At 40.5% G+C, this 17628-nt stretch overlaps 1 protein-coding gene across 1 annotated transcript in view; it reads left to right on the top strand.

Annotated features, from left to right (window-relative positions):
* LOC146600451 (netrin-4-like) overlaps positions 1-17628 on the top strand; it is a 56132-nt gene that overhangs the window by 34652 nt on the left and 3852 nt on the right. Inside the window, exons 4-9 of the mRNA XM_085324146.1 lie at positions 3353-3479; positions 4026-4214; positions 12003-12216; positions 12976-13112; positions 14125-14193; positions 15392-15562. Coding sequence (XP_085180272.1) covers positions 3353-3479; positions 4026-4214; positions 12003-12216; positions 12976-13112; positions 14125-14193; positions 15392-15562 — 907 coding nt within the window. The remainder of the gene's footprint in view (positions 1-3352; positions 3480-4025; positions 4215-12002; positions 12217-12975; positions 13113-14124; positions 14194-15391; positions 15563-17628) is intronic.

Below are 17628 nucleotides of genomic sequence, written 5' to 3'. Positions count from 1 at the left end.
CAGGAAATTTCCTTTATACCTTTGCCCTACTCAACATGCGATCCCTTCATAGTCTTTGCAAACTACAACTTGTAACAAAACAAACCAGTGGGCAACAGCTAAATTTATGCATCTACTTACCACCAAAGAACAACTTGATTCTTCCTTCCTCACTGAACTTTCCTATTTACTCTCTGAATAATTACTCATGAGTGTTCACACCATCTGTGCTGTGGAATAATGAATATTTGATCAGTCACTCAAGGCTAAAGAAAGATTGTGTGGCTTAATTCTGCCATTTTTCAGCTTTAGAAGGCTTTCACTGTACAACTTCAACATTCCTTTTTTTGTACATAGTAAATGTATAGTTTGAATGAGTTTTAAAAGCGGCCAATCTTGCACTGGAATACACACTTTCCTCAAAAAATGACTGAGACCAACATTTTTATTCTTGTCCATTCTGGGATGAACTGTAAAATACAGATACTATCTGAAGTCTGGGGACATTAAGATCTGCAGTTCTGGATTTTTACCTCATTTTATTTTTTCTCTACTCTTGGTCATTCTCCCTTTCTTCTATGGCTTCTGCAAAGGACTTGCTGCTTTTAGGTCACTCACTGTGTTTATACAGGAGAAACTTGTAAGTCTTAAAAGCCAAGACTAAATGGGAAGAAGCTCAACACCCTCAAGTTATTAATATTTTCCTTCTTTGTTTCTGTAATTTGTCATCCAGTTTAGCGCTTTGAAGGTGGACAACCGAGTTGCACACAGAGCTGGAGAGGCATCACGTAGTGTGCTGCATGCTGTATCCTCCTGAGGTTTACTGGTGCTCAGCTCTGACAGAGAAATGCATACCCTGAAGCCTCTGTTCAGTCTTCCGTGAGGAGGCAGCCAACTGCTCTGTGCAGCAGCAGATCTGCCAGCTGGCCATAGAGGGGCAATGGCATCAGCTGCAGCCTATTCCCTYTGCTAGCTACATGAAATATCTGGTCTGGGAGGATTAGAAACCAGGGGACTGGAGAGCAAATTGCTGCAGGGAAATGGGTTTGGGGGCAGGGGAGAACATTCAGGCAATTGCTCTTTTTAATGTTTCTCTCTTGATCCCAGCTTACCTGCAATGCAATATGGGGGGAGAGGACAGAACTGCAAAGGGAAAGTCTGACTTTCAGGAAAGACTATAGAGAAACATAACTCACGTTAGTGATGAGATTAAAGGATTAGATTCAATTCACACTCTAGTCAAAATGAAATCTCAGCCTCTGCTTTTTGTATAGCATGCAATGGGCCAGGGCTGTGACAGTGGTTACAGAGCTTAGCGTCCTGAACAGGGCATCGAGGGAGGGGAAGTTTTTAGTCCTTGACTACTTTGGATTGCCTGCTCTAGTACAAGTGTCTCAGCATGAAATGCATGCCATTAATTGGCAGCTTCTCCTGTAATGAGTGTAGAACAAGATTGTCATCTATGGCCCCACCTTTCTTCTCCAACTCCCTATGCTGGATGTTTCTTCAAAGAATATCTCATGGGACTCTCCTTTCTCTGTGAGACACTGCAAAMAAATATGAGAATCCCTTTTCTTAACTAGGAAAAAAACTCTAGTATAACACTTCTTGGATGTAGTTATATATTTCAGAATCTTGTGTCTCAGAGTTTAGAGTAGACAAAGCTGTTATCTTTCTGATGCGTGAARTGATGTGAGAAGAGAACCAATTTCAAGAGTACCTTTCCATTTCAAGGCTGGACTAGCTCTGTTTCCAAGGTTGCTGGTGTGAATGATAGATTCCAAAACTGACATACATTAGAACATTTCCATGGGTAAGATTAATTTATTATGGTCTCAGTGAGGGCAGGTAAGCACAGAGGAAGCAAGTATCTTTTCAAGTGAATTTTCAGGATCTTCAAGATAGTCACAGGGAAAAATCACACTATTCAGACAGCTTTGGTTGAACTTTTTGCAACTCTTCCTTTGTTTTCCCACTCAAATATTTTGTGAATGTTTACCATTTCCTAGTTTAGTTGGACGTATATACTCAGTTCTTCTGGTTTAGCCCCATCTGTCAGCTGTGCCAACTTTTTACTGCTTTTTGTTGAACATCTTCCAATTTCTTACTTATCACATAACAAGATGTTCAGAACTGAACAGTCTTGCATGTAGTTGTTTGCAAGAAATAAATAACTATTTCCTTTCCGTTTTGTATCACAGTGCTTTTACATAGCCCAAGATTTCATTGGCCATCTTCTGCCTATCTATTCATTGCATATTCATAAGCAAGTCAGTAGGTGCCTATTGTACCTAGGTCTYTTCAAACATCTGTGCTTTCTCAGCTCCTTCCTTTCACAGAACAGGCATGGTTCAGATTGTTTTTCTGAAGGTATACAAGTTATTTTTCCAGGTTTAATCATTATTTTTGACATTTTTAACTATGCTAGGAGACCTGGATTACTTGCTCTTTTAGCAAATTATAATTAACTAATCCATGATGATTTTATGACCCTGTATTTACTCTCTCTTCCAGATCACTGTTAATGTCAAATAAGGCAGTCAAACATCTTGTTAGGCTGTCTTCTCCTATGGTTGCAATTGTGCTAGTCAAGAATCTGTATTTGTCACTGCCTTTGGAGGTGACTATCTGCTCAGGCTTTTTGTGTGCTCTTGCCCTGAACTTGTCAAAATAAGCTGTGTTAGCTTATACAGTTTAAATAGCCCAGCCTTTATTGATCTGACTCAGCTGACAGATCTGAGGACATGACAGCCTTTGGCAATGGACAGTTACAGGGAAGAAGCAAAGGTTGGAGCCACCAACTTCCCCACATAGCCCAGATATGGCCAAGAAAGAACAGACATTCCCAGCCTACTGGAGAATGCTAGGTTCTCCAGTTACTTTACACATGAGCATTGCAAATTTGAATGGACAGGACTTGATACTTTGACTATACCATACCATTTCTGTACAGAAGTTCAAAACCTCTTATCTTCCTGTGCATTAGATGCTGCTTAGTGCTATACTGTGCTACCCCTGCCAGCAGTTACTAGAGCAGTCTGGATTCTGTAAAGCCTTTCTTATAGTCACAAGCATCTCTTAGAGGGAGTCTCCGTTTCCAGTTTGCATCCTGATGTGGTAGTGAAATAGCCAGCTGGGCAGAGAAAAAGAAGTTACCACATTCATTTGAATTACGAGATGGGAAGAATCCCCATCAGTAGTGACTGAGGAGATGAAGCCTACACTTTCAAGCTCCAAGCCCTGTATGTTTCTTAAGAGAGCCAGGCAGCTGTGGGAGGAGTTGTGCAGGAGCCCCACATCCCTGTGAGGCTGGCAGGCACTCCACCATGTTAACACTTTTAGCTATTTTAATGTATTTTCTTTCCCCTGGCAGGTCCATGGGAAGTGTGTGTGCAGACACAACACAGCAGGGGACCACTGTGAGAAATGTGCACCACTATATAATGACCAGCCTTGGAAACCAGGAGATGGAAAAACAGGTGCACCAAATGAATGCAGAAGTAAGTGAGAGGGAGTTTGCTAATCCAGGATTTCAGGACAAACAATTGCCACTTAAGGAGGCAAAGCCCTACAACAGACTTCAATTTACATTAATGGTGCCATTACAGCAGATTTGGAATAAACTGCTGGTTACTTACAGTTGTTCTAGCATGCACTTTGTTTTACTACAGCTGATCCATTTGGACTACTTGAAAGTAGAATTTACATGGCAGAAATCTGGTCTTCACACAGTTACATCTCCTTGGGCATTTTAATATTTCAGGGTTTTGCATAAAGCCCAGGATACCATCAGGTTTGTTGGTCTCAGTATCAGAATACCATACAGTTCACAACTATCTAAGTTTCCCAGTCCCTGCTAGGACTCACTCTGTATTGAAATTTCTAGCTTTTACAAAAATCAAAGATCATCAAGGAAAATCAAGGTAGAGGAAATAAATTACATTCAGATACAGTTCCATGATTCACAGTAGGAAAATGATRCCATATAAATAGTATTGCTGTGCCTATTATATACATCTGAAATATATTTTCCTGTTTCCTCCTAGAATGTCGCTGCCACAACCATGCTGATAGCTGCCACTTTGATCTGAGTGTTTGGCTGGCATCAGGAAAGCGCAGTGGTGGAGTCTGCGATAACTGCAAGCATAACACAGAGGGACATCGGTGTCAAAGGTGCAAACCGGGGTATTACCGAGATAGAGGGAAACCCATGTCTTCCGCAGAGGTCTGCAAACGTAAGTGACTACTGTCACATGCAGTAAAGGCAAATGAGAGGTAGAAGCCTATGAAAAGAACCAACTACTGTAAAGTAACTCATGAGTATTATTATTGTTCCCTCCTATTTTGYTTCTAGACTACAATCTTCTGATCAAAGGTCTTTTCCCTCATTTTGTTTTTATTCTCCCCCTGTGGGATCATGAAATTAAGTATTTWWAAAWTTTTTTTTAATTGCTACAGTTCTCTAAAACTAATATATTTTGTGGAAAGATATATTCCTGTCAGGCTTGCATTTAAAATAACATGGCTCCCATTTCACTTGAGGCATGTCTTATTTAGCTGGTTTATCTGCATSTCAAGGCTATGTGTGCTTACATGTAAGCTACTGTTAAATTCTATTTGATATGGCAACATCTGTGCAGATATTTATACATATGATAATAGCTGCAGGAACTGTAGCAAGCTGGAGACCATGTCTGTCCACATGGGAACAGGTAGATAGAGCTCACTCAGCCTCATCTCTGAATTCTACAGCTGTATTACGGGGTGTTCTGCCCAAATTAATTGCCTCATTAACACTTCAATGGAATGTGCTAGGAAGTAACTGAGGCATAGAGGCACTAACATGGCTGTACAGCCTCTGGATCAAGGCRGTTTGCACCCAGTCAGTCTGGAATACAGCCAGAACAAGTCCAAATTTGCCTTAGTGTAGACATTTCCTGAGTATCCTGACAGGCTTCACACCTCAGATTCTGTCTGGCACCTGTTTGGGAGGTTGCTATYTCCAACAATGTATCACTTCATTTCTCCTTTTGGACAAATTTCCTTATCCTCAACTTGGAATTCAGTTGCCAGCATACCTAACTTTGTCCTCTGTCATCTATATTTATTCATGTCCATTGTCAGCCTGTGCTTTTGAAGCTCTCCTACCCTTTTGACAGTCTACATCAAGGTTACAGTTGGCCAAATGCTCAGGCTGCAAACACTCCTCTCCCTGGGACCATATGGGCTGTGATACTGCTTAAAATTTCTATGCACAGCACATCCTATGTTTCTGCTCTTTTGTATTCTCTTTCCRTTGGATCTTATTTGCCAGCACAGACTGCCTGCACACAACCTTTTCTCTGATTTCATAACCTTTCATTAAAGAGCAGCACTGCTCAACAGAGTTGTGGGTCAGCTCACCTAATGTGCCCTGTATTCCATAGTGTTTCATGGTGGCCCACTCTCCAGGCTTGTGCCTACTCTAAGCAGGTTTGCCACAAGGAAATGTTTGTGATGAGAATAAACTGCAGTAACAGAGGATTAGTTTTCAGTCTCATAGTGCCTAAAAATCTGTGCATGAACTCTTGTATTTGACAGCGGAGTCATGGTGTAGTAACCAAAATCATGTGTAATATTAGATACACACTAAAGTCAAGGAGCACTGGAGAGCAGTGGAGAATAAAAAAGTGTTTAAAAATACAGCCTATCTGTGTGGAAACTAGAACAGTCTGCCGAGTGAAATCAGACCTTGATTCTACCTCTGCCTCTTTTGTATGGTCTGGTTACTTCTCAGTGCATCTTGCCAATACTCTGCATAGCAAAAGAAAAACAATTCAAAGGGGATACAGATGGATAAGCAGACATCTACCTTGTTCCAAGAGTTTTGTTCCTAACATGCCAATGTCAGATGCAATGTTCTTTTCACCTGGGAACACACTGCTGCCAGCAGAAGGTCCCCAAATGCAGTTGTTTCTATTCTGACTTGCACACTCAGGCCTGCGTAACTGCACCTCAGTTTAGCCACCTGAAAGTTGTGTCTTTTCTAGGCTTCCTCTACAGTCAGTGGAGAAAGAGTGGGACTTCTAGGAAATGATTAATCACAGCTTCACATAGATGCCTGAGAAATGAGGTGACTTGCCCTCTAGAGGTATCTATTTCTCCTTCATGACTTAAGAGATGTTTTGGATCAGTGACCTACACTAGAGAGCTTGTGCTGGTTGAGATGAACACTGACCTAATAGGTTGGTTTCAGTATTATTGTCAATGTAGGTATGACCCTACCTGTGCATGACTCAAGTCTGTGGAAACATTCACAGATGTGTAGTCACATAAATGTTTGGTGTATTGAGATAATGAGATAAGAAAAGGGCATGCAGCTGTAGAGAGTCTCAGCTTTCATGGCAGACTGATGTGTACATGATGCTTTTGTGGAACAAGGAGAGACGTTCCTATCATTCACACCAGTGTGTTAAGAGAAACATATCTACAATAGGGAGGTTAGTCCATGCCCTTTCTTATTGAAGGTGAGGAAGAGTCCTTCGATGACATCTGACAAATTACCTTAATAGGGTAGTGTTCTCTATGCTAAAAAGAACTGCTCCCCACATTTCCCCCAAATGATAGGAATGCAGTGCATGTGTGTGTTATGCTGTACCTCTGCAGAAAACTTCCAGGGAGTGTTACACTACTTTGGTCAGTRTTACCACTGACAGTAAAAACAAGCACCAATACAGACAGGAAGAATTATTTTGATTAAAATGGGCTCGGTCTGATGGAGGGGAGATTTAATCTCCAGAGCTACCATGCCTACAGCTGATACTAGACAGAAAGGCTCCATGCATAATGTAAGATAGAGGTGGTCATCTACCTGTGTGTTGGAAAACTTGCATTACTATTAATTTGGCAGTCCAAGTAAATTGTTCAGGTTGTGTAACTCTAAAAGTAACTCTGCTTATTCAGTAAAAAAAAAACATTTTCTAATTTTAAGAACTAAGAATATATGTGAAATATGACAATCAGACCAACCAGGTATACTTTTCTCATACCTCAGCCTGCTAATCACAAATTGAAGCGCTGCTGATTCTGCATCAGTGTGTTTGTGCAAATCTAAGTGTACCAATTCTGAGGCATCATCTCTTTGAGAAAATCTTGCAAACAGTACCAGACTAACAATGCTAAATAAAAACCCACCCACTGGGCAAGTGCTAAAAAGAACAGTAATAAACTGGAAACAGCAGACTGAAGGAATGTTTTTGACAAGAGCAACTTGGTCCATGGCTTCTCATTTTGAAGACAGAAGGGGGGGAAAAAAGCTCCATGGGAGATCAAAACTTGACCTGTGTGTACAGTAGATACTGAGCTGGAAAAGGAAATCTGATGGAAAAAGCTGAATGAAATGCTGTGCTAATCCCTTTGAGAAAGCACGCTTGAAGAGTGCTCTGCCATCCAGAGCAAAGTCTAGGTTCAGCTGTGACAGCCCCCTCAGGCTCCTAGAAAGTTAATAGGACACTGCTCAGGCCCAGAAGGAATCTTTAAGCATTAGTCATAATAATGAGCAGCATTGTCTCTTAATCACTGCTAGGAAAAAATGTTGTATAACAATTGGATGCCCTGGCACTATCAAAACCACCCTTTGCTGACTCTCCAATGTGAGACTGCAAAGACATTCTCCTGAAAAAAAAATTTGTTGAAATTTGACATGTAARTATGAATCTGCTATTCTTCTTCAGCTGCAGAGATAGCCTGCCTCTGATCCCTTTGGTTCTCCTCTTCCTAGCAGCTGGGGATGAATGAGAGCCAGGTCATGTGCAGAGTCTTGTTTTGACACTGCTTAGATTAAAAAAAAAAGGAGGGGGGGAGGCATGAAAAGAGCCTCAGAGCAAGGCACACACCTGCTTGTTATTGGGGATGACAATACAGGATTAAATAGTTTGGACATAGAGTTGTATGGGAGCTTTGACTCAGAAGCCTAATCGTTTCCTAACCAATGGTTAGAAAAGCTCCTGCATCCTTAGCTCTTTCCTGTGGCTTTTATGGAGGCTTAAAGGATCCTTCTGAACTGGCACYATCTTTTGTATTCACTCTCTGCTTAGTTTAAAAAAATGCAGGCATGTAGAACCATTAAAAGGGGTCTCTAGGAAAACAAGCTTTTCTACTCTTAAATACACTAGTTGAAAATTAAAATGTCTCCAGATGCATGTACACACACTCTGAAAAGCTCCACTTCTCTCCTTTTACTACTAAGCAGAGGGAGTGAACTTTTGATTGTAGTATCACACAGGCTTCATCACCTCTTGGTTCAGAGAGTATGTCTTAGTCAGCTCTGACCACACACACAGCTGTCTGCCTTATTTCCTTCATTTAAAAGACATCATTGCCTGGGTCAATCCCTGCACCTGACATGCTTTAAAAATTGCCTTGATTGTTCAAAAGATGGATATATATATGTGTGTGTATGTGTATTTCAGATTCAAAAGACTTATTTTTTTTCATTTTGGCTGCTTTTCATCAAATAGCCCGTCTTCTCATAGCTGTATCTTAAACAGTATTATTAGACAGAAGTTTGAGGAAAGACACCTCAAAGTCCATTCAATTACTTGGAATACTTACTATTTTCCTGTAACTTGGGAATGTATTGTTGCAACCAATATTATATTTTACAGCTGTTCTAATTACTAATGTAAYTACTTGGGGAAGACAGCTGTGCTGAGGGCAGACAGATTTACTGAGGATTTGAGTGGAGACTGCTATTTGAATAATTCATTTTTTTAATTCCTAGTCTCCCTTTGAATTTCAGAGTAACTTCTGACAAAATACTTAAGATAGGAATTGGAAGCCAAGAGGATGCTTTGTGATACTTCCATGACAGATAGCCAACTTCTAATGAACAATGATGAAATTTTTCATTATGCTGCTTTCAAGGGGGGGAACCCAAATAAACTGGCTGTATCTGAGCCAGAACTGTCTGCACACCGTCCCTAACATAATTGATGATGCCTTTGACAAACAAGGCCATTGTCATGTTGGCTGGTGTTTTGTTAGACAGGAGGCGGATGGGGAGAAAACTAGGGTTTGCCAAGAGGAAAGAAGCAAAAATCAGCGGCAAAAGATGCTATGTTGTCAAACATTCAGAAACGGAGAAGGGTGTGTTTTGGGAAACTTATTTCTCTGTTCCTTTAATCGTGAGGTTTATCAGCAAATTTCTGATATTGTTAAACAGGTGAAACCCAGTCATCAACAGCTGCCCCTTCAGCATGTGACATTTGAGTTCTTATTTTGGAAGTTACCATAGATACACAACTGGGATTTTGGCCTTAACACACTGGAAGCCAGACAATATACACACCCGAGCTGAAAGGCTAAATAAGCACAGACTAAGGCATTTGCAAGCCACTTGTATAACTCATCTGAAAATGTTGTATATTTATTGATTCAGCTTTGCTTTCTGACCCACTGAAGCTGCCCCAGTTTCTAATTGGGGAATATGCCTCCTAATTCCTTTAGTAACATGAGGTTTCCTGAAAAGTCCTTTGTTTTACCACCTCATCAGCTTCTGTTAATTCTGTAAATCATTGTCCTGTAATCATTTCCCTGAGGATAGGGGGGGATAAGGCAYACTTTCTTGAATTGGGGTCTAACCTCAGTTGGTGATAGGTAGGCTAACGATGTATCTATCTGCTGTTATCTGATCCTAACTGATGGAAAACTGGAAATAAGATGAGAAAAAAGACAGATCCAGAAGCTGCAGAACTAGGAGAAACTTCAGGTGAAATCTCCACAGGTACATTCTAATTACAGAGATATTAGAAGGAAATCAGAAACTTGGGTTCAAGCCAACCCAGATGTTGGCAACTTCTGACTTCTTGTGGCTCAGACCTGTCCATAGTAAAGGAAGTAAGTATTTCCCCTCCTCATCCTGAAATCCATGACAGCCATTTCTTCAACGGCTGACAGAACTAAGTACTTCTCTTTTGCGGWAATGTAGTCACCTCTTTGAAAAATTGGACAAAATCAGGTTGAGCAGCAGCAAATCAGAAGTTACCTTAGAAAATGTCAGCACTAATGTGTGCTCCATCATTACACCACCTCTCCAGAAGTGACAGCAAAATCCCTGGGTTTGCTCCCAAAGTTGAGACTGCTTTGTAGCAAACACAGGCAAGCCTGCTGTCATTTGCCAACCAGCTCATTGTGTTGAGTACATTGCCCATGACAGCACGCTTATTTTCTGTCCTTAGGCTATTGTGCTAGTGTCCTTTGGAAAGAACTGACTGAGATCTGTCTACAGCAGAGTGTAATAATATTATTAAAAATATTGGCATGAAGAGCACAGGGCATAGTGGAAAAAAATAACTATGTAGTAGCAGATCAKAAGGGAAATACCCATTTATATAAAACTATTTACCCTTTGTTTCTTTATATTATTCCCAAATGATACTTTCTTTTCTTGAGGACCAAATGTGAGGATGCAGAGGAAAGTGAATCTGTCCCCACTACAATGACCACTCATTGTAGTCATATACCTACCCCCTTCCCCTCGGAAAATGATGTGTGGAATCAGTGTTCATTTGGCCTCTTATCTGTGAGCTCATGAAGAAAAGTAGTTTAATTAGATGCAGTGATGGGCAAACTTCAAAAGCTTTGCAGATCATGTTTTGTTCAGATAAGCATCCAAAAGGCTGGCCCTGGATCCAAGTTATCCAAACACCTTGAGTGTCCAACATTTGACTGTAGATCTCTGTTAAAGCAGATCTCAGCCACCAGATTTTTATTTCTCCTCTCTTCCAGATGGGTAAAATAGTGAGGTGTTTCCTCTTCAGCCTCTGCAACCAGCAAAAGCCAGAGCATACTGCTTTGCTAAAGCAAAAAAGAGCTAAAATACGAAGGTGTTGAGTTCAGCTCAGTTCTCAATCTAATGGAATTTGTTTGAATATCAGAAGTGAGTGGGTATGTTTTTCTGTATTTTGCTTTTGCAGGGCTGTTGGCACATGGCTTGACTATCCCAGCTAGCCTCCTCCCTGATGAGGAGCTGTTTTAGTCATGTACAGTCATATATGACTTTCCATTCTACTCCCTGATGCTGTCATACAGGGAACGTACTGGTGGCATAATGGTATGACAGGTTACAATCTATGAAGGCAAGTTACTGTCCGTGAAGGCAGAGCAGCCCATAGAAGCTGCCATAACTGTTTTACTATCAAGTTGCCTTGAGTTGCCCAGGCTGGTGTCAAATTGGCAACAGCTTTAGAAAGATCTCCCGGTTCTTCCTGGATGGACTCCCCCACCCCCAAATTCCATCTAAAGTATATTTAGTGAGTTTAGAAATCTCTCATTCTTTCCCTGTTTTTTATAACAAATCTGCCTAGGTATTTCTATAATAGATTTTATCAGCTCTCCTATACACGTAGAGTACTCTGTAGTGAGATGTGTTTTTTTAGAACTCACACTGAAGGAAACTTGTGGGCTCTTTGAAGTTAGAAATCCAAAACGTTTCAGGTCATTTGAACTACCCTAAGTACAAGCCATATCTAGCCACAGGGAAAGCAGAAGTTTTGTGCTGTGTTCACAGAAAAGGTAACATAGGTAACAGTTACCATTTGGGGCCCCAATCCAAGCAAATGAATCTTTTGGCAAACTTACCTGCAAGCTATTTGAAAAGTGAACACACAGTGCAGGCCTCCTGCCACTGCTGCACAACCCTCTATATTCCAGATCCGTGTGACAGGGAAAACTGTTCACACTTTTTTTCTTTGTATTATTTCCAAATGATATTTTCTTTTCTTGAGGACCAAATGTGAGGATGCAGGGGAAAGTGGCATTTACATGTAAATATGTCCCARCTGGATTTGTTTTGTTGTGCTAAGTGAGTTTGAAACAAACAAAAAGAATATTGCAAATGTAGCTGACAATATAATGGTTACCAGTTCTGCTGTGAAACTACTGAAAATAAGGAAGAGGCCAGGAGTTTATCAACCTTGCAAAAATGTCACTTAAGATGACCCCTGGGCACATAATCTTAGTCACCTCTTACCATATCTCCATAGCTTGCTCCTGCCAGCCAATGGGTTCAGCCAATGCCACTTTCAGCAGAAGCTGGCGATGCCACCCCAAGACAGGATTCTGCTACTGCAAGCCTGGCGTGGCAGGTCCCAATTGCGACAGATGTCTCATGGGCTACTGGGGCTTTGGAGAAAATGGCTGTCGTCCTTGTGACTGTGCCAGAGACTGCGACCAGCACACTGGAAACTGTTTCAATGGGTAAAGAAGCCCTCATCTGGGTTAATTTTGAGATGGGATTCTGTAAAATGAAACAAAAGATTAATTAAGATGACAGCAATAACAGTAATTGTAGGATGCTAGTGGGAACCAGGAGACCCACAATCATTTCAAAAGGTAGCTGTAAGTCACATAAAATGTCTCTTGGTTGCCATTTGGTGGCTGGCACATTTATAAATCCATTGTATTGTCCAAGGCAATATTGAAATGATAAGTTTTTGCAGCAAGAATAGGCAACTCCACAACCTGCCAGGAGTCTATACAGCACCTTTAAATACATCTCTTTGCCTTGGAAATAGATAGAAGAGTCTGGAAGGCTTGCCTCTTGTCTTTGTCTGAGATGAAATGAGTTGCAAGTTCTCCCTCRTGTTTCTAGATGGCAGGCATCTGCACCCCAAACATGCATTAATCTCAGTACAGAAATCCTGCAATTTGCTGAGTGGCTACTAGTTTTGCTGGCCCTGAATACATTCTCAGCTCCTACTGACATCAGCAGGTGAYTGCTAACTTTGAGTTGCTTGCTTTAGTAAATAACATAAAACAGAAATTTTTACACAGTAGTTACACAGTAATTTAATAAAATGTAAAGTGTTCATGATTTCTCTGTATGGCATGAAGTTTTCCCAACCCAAAGAGAAAAAGCTCTATTTTTGGTACTAAATGCAAATCCTACATGCCACAAACATGTCATTCCTACCACTCTCATGTCCTGAGTCTTCTCTTTTTTTGTCTACCCTACAGCTATGATAATGAGCCATTCTTTAATATTCCCATTGGAGGACGAATTCCTGACCTTGCGCAAATGCCAACAAATGAGAGTGAAGATGAGTGGAAATGGAATGGCCATGAGCAGGGATTTTCTGCACTGAGACACCCAGGTACAACTCAGAGTCTGGAAATATTTGGTAACTTCTCTCAGTGCCAGCTCTTCCTTTTTCTACCCTGACTTAAATTCCTCTRCTTTTCTCTAGCTCTAGTCTATCCTCCATCTGCTGGCAACATCTGCTAATTTGAACATTGGTTATCATTACGCCTACATTGTTATTTCCTAAATCTGGCTGTCCTATGCAACTTTTTCTGGAAATCAGTGAGTCATAAATAAGATGGGTGTGAACAATTTTTCATATTCCCAAAATGTATGGTCATAATACTTGTGGATTTACACAGCTTTTTCCTAAGCATTCAGTTGCTGTTCAGAACTTCAAATGCTATTTGTAGAAAGACCGTATCAGTCGTCATTGAAATACAGCCACCTCTGGAGTGGAATGCAAGTGATCTTAAGAATAAGGTATTCGTAATTGCACAATAGCTCAGGAATGGAAGTAAAGAGGTTTACTGTATCCAGCTAAARTCATAAAGAAATTAGGCTTATAGAATGAGGTGGAGCCTTCAATATTTAAAATATTCTCAGTTTTGCATGCCCTATGAAGGATGGCATTTACTGGCATCAATGATTTTGTAAGGCCTTGGGGTAATTGTGCCACCTATTGCATACCTTGACTTTCTTAGAGAGAGATTACCTTAMTACTGGCAAGGAACAGCACTTTTTAGCTTATGAAATGGAACAAGGGTATTACTTAGATGATTGACACCTGGATCTGATTCTGACAAATCTCTTTATTAGTATCAGCTTATTAACTATATAATAGACCCCAYGAGTTGTGCGTTTTCCCAGATAATACCGATCAGATTTCAGAACCATTTTTGTATCCTCTAACATGAAACAGATTTTCAAATAACTGAGCTCACTCTCAAACCTACTCTTTCTGTCTATGTAGATTATGGAAGTTACATAAATACAACCTTTTAACTGAATATAATTTGCTTTCCTTTCCTCTTTCATGTCCTGGCTGTTCTCCAACCCATTGTGTTCTGGGGTTTCCCTGCTAGAAAAGTGTGTGTGCAAAGAGAGGGTGCTTGGAAGTGTCGCTGATTTCTGCCAAATGAAATATGCTTATGGTAAGTGGGTCACATGCCCTCAAGGTATGATAATTTCAGATACTAGCGCAAGATACTAGCTGAGAGTTGTAAAAAAAGGCCAGGACTGGCTAAGTCAGGAAATAAGAAGTAGGATTTCTTCTGGCTTTTTTGACTAGCAATATGGCCTGCTTGTGATCAGAACTGATTAGTGAATAGCCTTTTTCATACCGGACACCTTGGTGTCCCTTTTCCATTTAGTTAATTTTTTCTTCGCAGCAGGAGTGCTAGAATTGTAACCCAGCAGAATGGTTGGCCTACAGGCTGAGAATAAATGACAAAAGCCTTGCGTCCAGACTGCTGCTGCTTTTATAGTCATTATGCAGGTACAAATGGCTATGCTTGTTTACCACGAATGCATTTAATATTGTCCAGYGTAAACAACTGGTTCATGACATCACATGAAGCAAGAAAGGAAAACTGCAGGCTCCAAAGGTCTGATGTGCTTGTGTCATGACACAACAAAGCCTGTTTGTGGGGCCAATCTGTGATGCTGTCTGTGAGACTATCCTGCCAAAAAATTATGGGATCCTATTAAACTGAAAGAACAGATATTTATCATGGCAGCCAGATGTTAGGCCATGAGTTTCCTCCGGTTTCTTGTGCAGTCATGGAGTTTTTAGCCGYGTGACATGCCTGCAGTCTGATAGGAAGCTTCCTAACTTCCTTCCTGACAGCCCCTTCCTGCAGGAAGGAAGGTTTTTTTGTTTGTTTGTTTGTCTGTAAAAAAAAAAAAATAGTCTTAAAGCTACACAAATTCAATAAAAGTTTTCACACCACCAAATATAAGGCCTAGAATCAGTGCACTGAAAATCTGACTGCTAGCTGCTGGTCTGTTTTTTATAATCTTCATATGTATACACAAGTGTTTTCCTATGATTTCCAAGTGTTTCACCACAACCCATTAAGAAAGTTGATTGATAAATAGCATGGTGAAAGGATTAGTTAACTATGTCAATAGAAAAWTCCAGTTTTTCTTCCCTAAATTTACTTAAGAGGAACCATGACTGAAAGTGGATGAGCATTCCAGTTCTGTTTCTGTACAACTGCAGTAATTTTTCATGTCTTCTCCCAAGGTTCTAAATTCACAAGGTTCTCAAATTCTATGTTTTAGCATCATAAATCAAAATAAAGCTCACTTAGAAATTCATTGTTGGTCTCTATATGTGTTTTCTGGCAGTGATAAAAGCAAGAATCCTATCAGCGCATGACAAAGGGACCCATGCAGAAGTTGTTGTGAAAGTGAAGAAGGTCTTGAAATCAGGCAAAGTAAAAATTGCTCGGAGCAACAGAAGCATTTACCCAGAATCCTGGACCAACAGGGGATGTACATGTCCCATTCTCAATCCTGGTAAGAACAAAATGTTTATAGCACTAATTCCTTAAGGGTTAGGCTCAGGCCTAATGTCAAGCCAAATGAGTCAGGGACATCTTTAATAATTATAAAAATCATCTTTTAAGTCAATAATCCCTGCTTTTTATAACCAGTTTAGGATTAGTCTCTAGTTTTGCTGCCTGTTTTCTGTGAAAATGATCCATGTTCTTCCACTTTTACTTATGGGAATCTACCTCTGGCACTAGTGAGTTTTGGAGAAGTGAATTTGCTGAAAGCAGTAATCCTCTGCCCTGGCTCTGCTGCAGGCAAAACAGTACTCTGACTATAGACTGGGAAGCTCCATACTGGTGCTAAGTAATGCTACCAGTAATTCATCCTTTCCTATTGCTGCCTTTCCTGCCATGCAACCTGGTGGATTACGGAGGGAAATACTTGTACTGTAACAGTTGCAATCTCTTGGTAAGTATTCTGAAAATTTGAGCCTGGACTCCACTCTTTCAAGCAGCCAATAATGGTCTAATTCTAATGGTCTTTGATTACTCAAAACTTTCCTTCATGTCACCAGAAGTTCCAAGTCTTTGGGARCGTGTCTTGGGACCAGACCCCAGTGAGACATATTCCTGGGGATCGTGCAAAGAAGAGAGGCTGGGCTGGTGATTCTAGATCCACCAGCCTTTGCCCTCGTAAGGCAGGGGCTCAGCACCCTCTGTTGTGAGTGACAGCTGGGCCACTAAACATCTGTATGAACATATCAACCCCTGGGATCTCACTTCAGTATCATCCATCCTTGTGGAGGGAAAGCACCATGAAGCAACTCAGCCCTGTGATTTCAACATATTTTAAGTTTAAGAATTAAGGTTCATCTGAGTAACAGTTCAATAAGTGTTTGTGAGACATAGTAATTAAATGATCATGTATTAGGGTGCTCCATCACTGAAGAATCTGATCCTGCAGGGATCATTGGTTCCATTTCCTGGAGATGTCTGAACTGCTGTAAAAATCCCAGTTGTCAGAGGACAGGGTGGATAGCTGTAACAGAAGAATACACAGCTGTCATACTGAACAGCCATGTGAGCTGAGCTGCGTGGGGCGCACACATTGATCTGGTCCTTTAGACTGCTCACCAGCCAACTACTAAACAGCCTCTGCTCTGGCACTTTAATTTTGTTCCTCCCCAGCACATACTGGTTACCAACGTAATCTTTCCGTTGCTGTGAATTTCAGCACTGAGAGGGCAAGATCTGTAACATTTCCCCCCTTCTCTCTGCTCCAAAAGTTTCGTTCCACAGATTGAACCCAAAGAATTGCTCTTTGGAAGTTAACTAGGTGGATATAAAAAGGGCTGCCTGCCTTTCATCAGGATGGATGTGCAAATTTCAATTAAGATCAAATGAACAGGAATGCACACAAGAGAAATCTATGTGTAACAGTAAAAACAAAACAAACAACAGAATTTTATAATAATAAGCAAAATTAAATAGAAAGCAGTAAAAGAGCAAACTTATCCAAAAACAGAGGGTTACCTATTCTGTGTATATAACTTTAAAATATTCTTCCTCTCTGAACACGAGAATAAAAGGTCATGAATTGCCAGTCAGAATCTGGCAGCATGTAGTGCATTCACTCCATCTTGTTTTTCAAAATCAGAAAATAGACATGTGGAACCTGCATTCCACATACCTATTAAGTTAACACTGAGAAACCAAAATATATGCACATACGCTTAACTTGCCATGGATGACTGTTTCTATAAATTCTGATCAGTGAAATAAGTTTACTGCAGTTGATGCAACACAAAGAATGATTATAGATCTACTAAGGCAGGACATTATTTCCAGTGATAGTTGTTTCTTGACTCCATGTGTAGCTATGTACTTCTTTGTTTGCAGACCTCTATTTGAGGCCCTTTTACCTGTACCCAAAGGTTATAATCTAGGAAGTCTGGCTAACCGTTTTCATATGCAATACTAGCTTCCACATCTGTTCAGATCAAATTCTGCTATTCATCATACCTATGCAAGCAAGCAGTAATGCTACTGAAGCACGAGTCACACTAGCTTTAAAAAAAAAAAAAAAAAAAA

The sequence above is a fragment of the Rhea americana genome, unplaced genomic scaffold (genome assembly GCF_003343005.1).
Source record: "Rhea americana isolate MKP2758 unplaced genomic scaffold, rheAme1 scaffold_120, whole genome shotgun sequence".
NCBI lineage: Eukaryota > Metazoa > Chordata > Aves > Rheiformes > Rheidae > Rhea > Rhea americana.
This window is presented reverse-complemented; position numbering and strand designations above follow the sequence as displayed.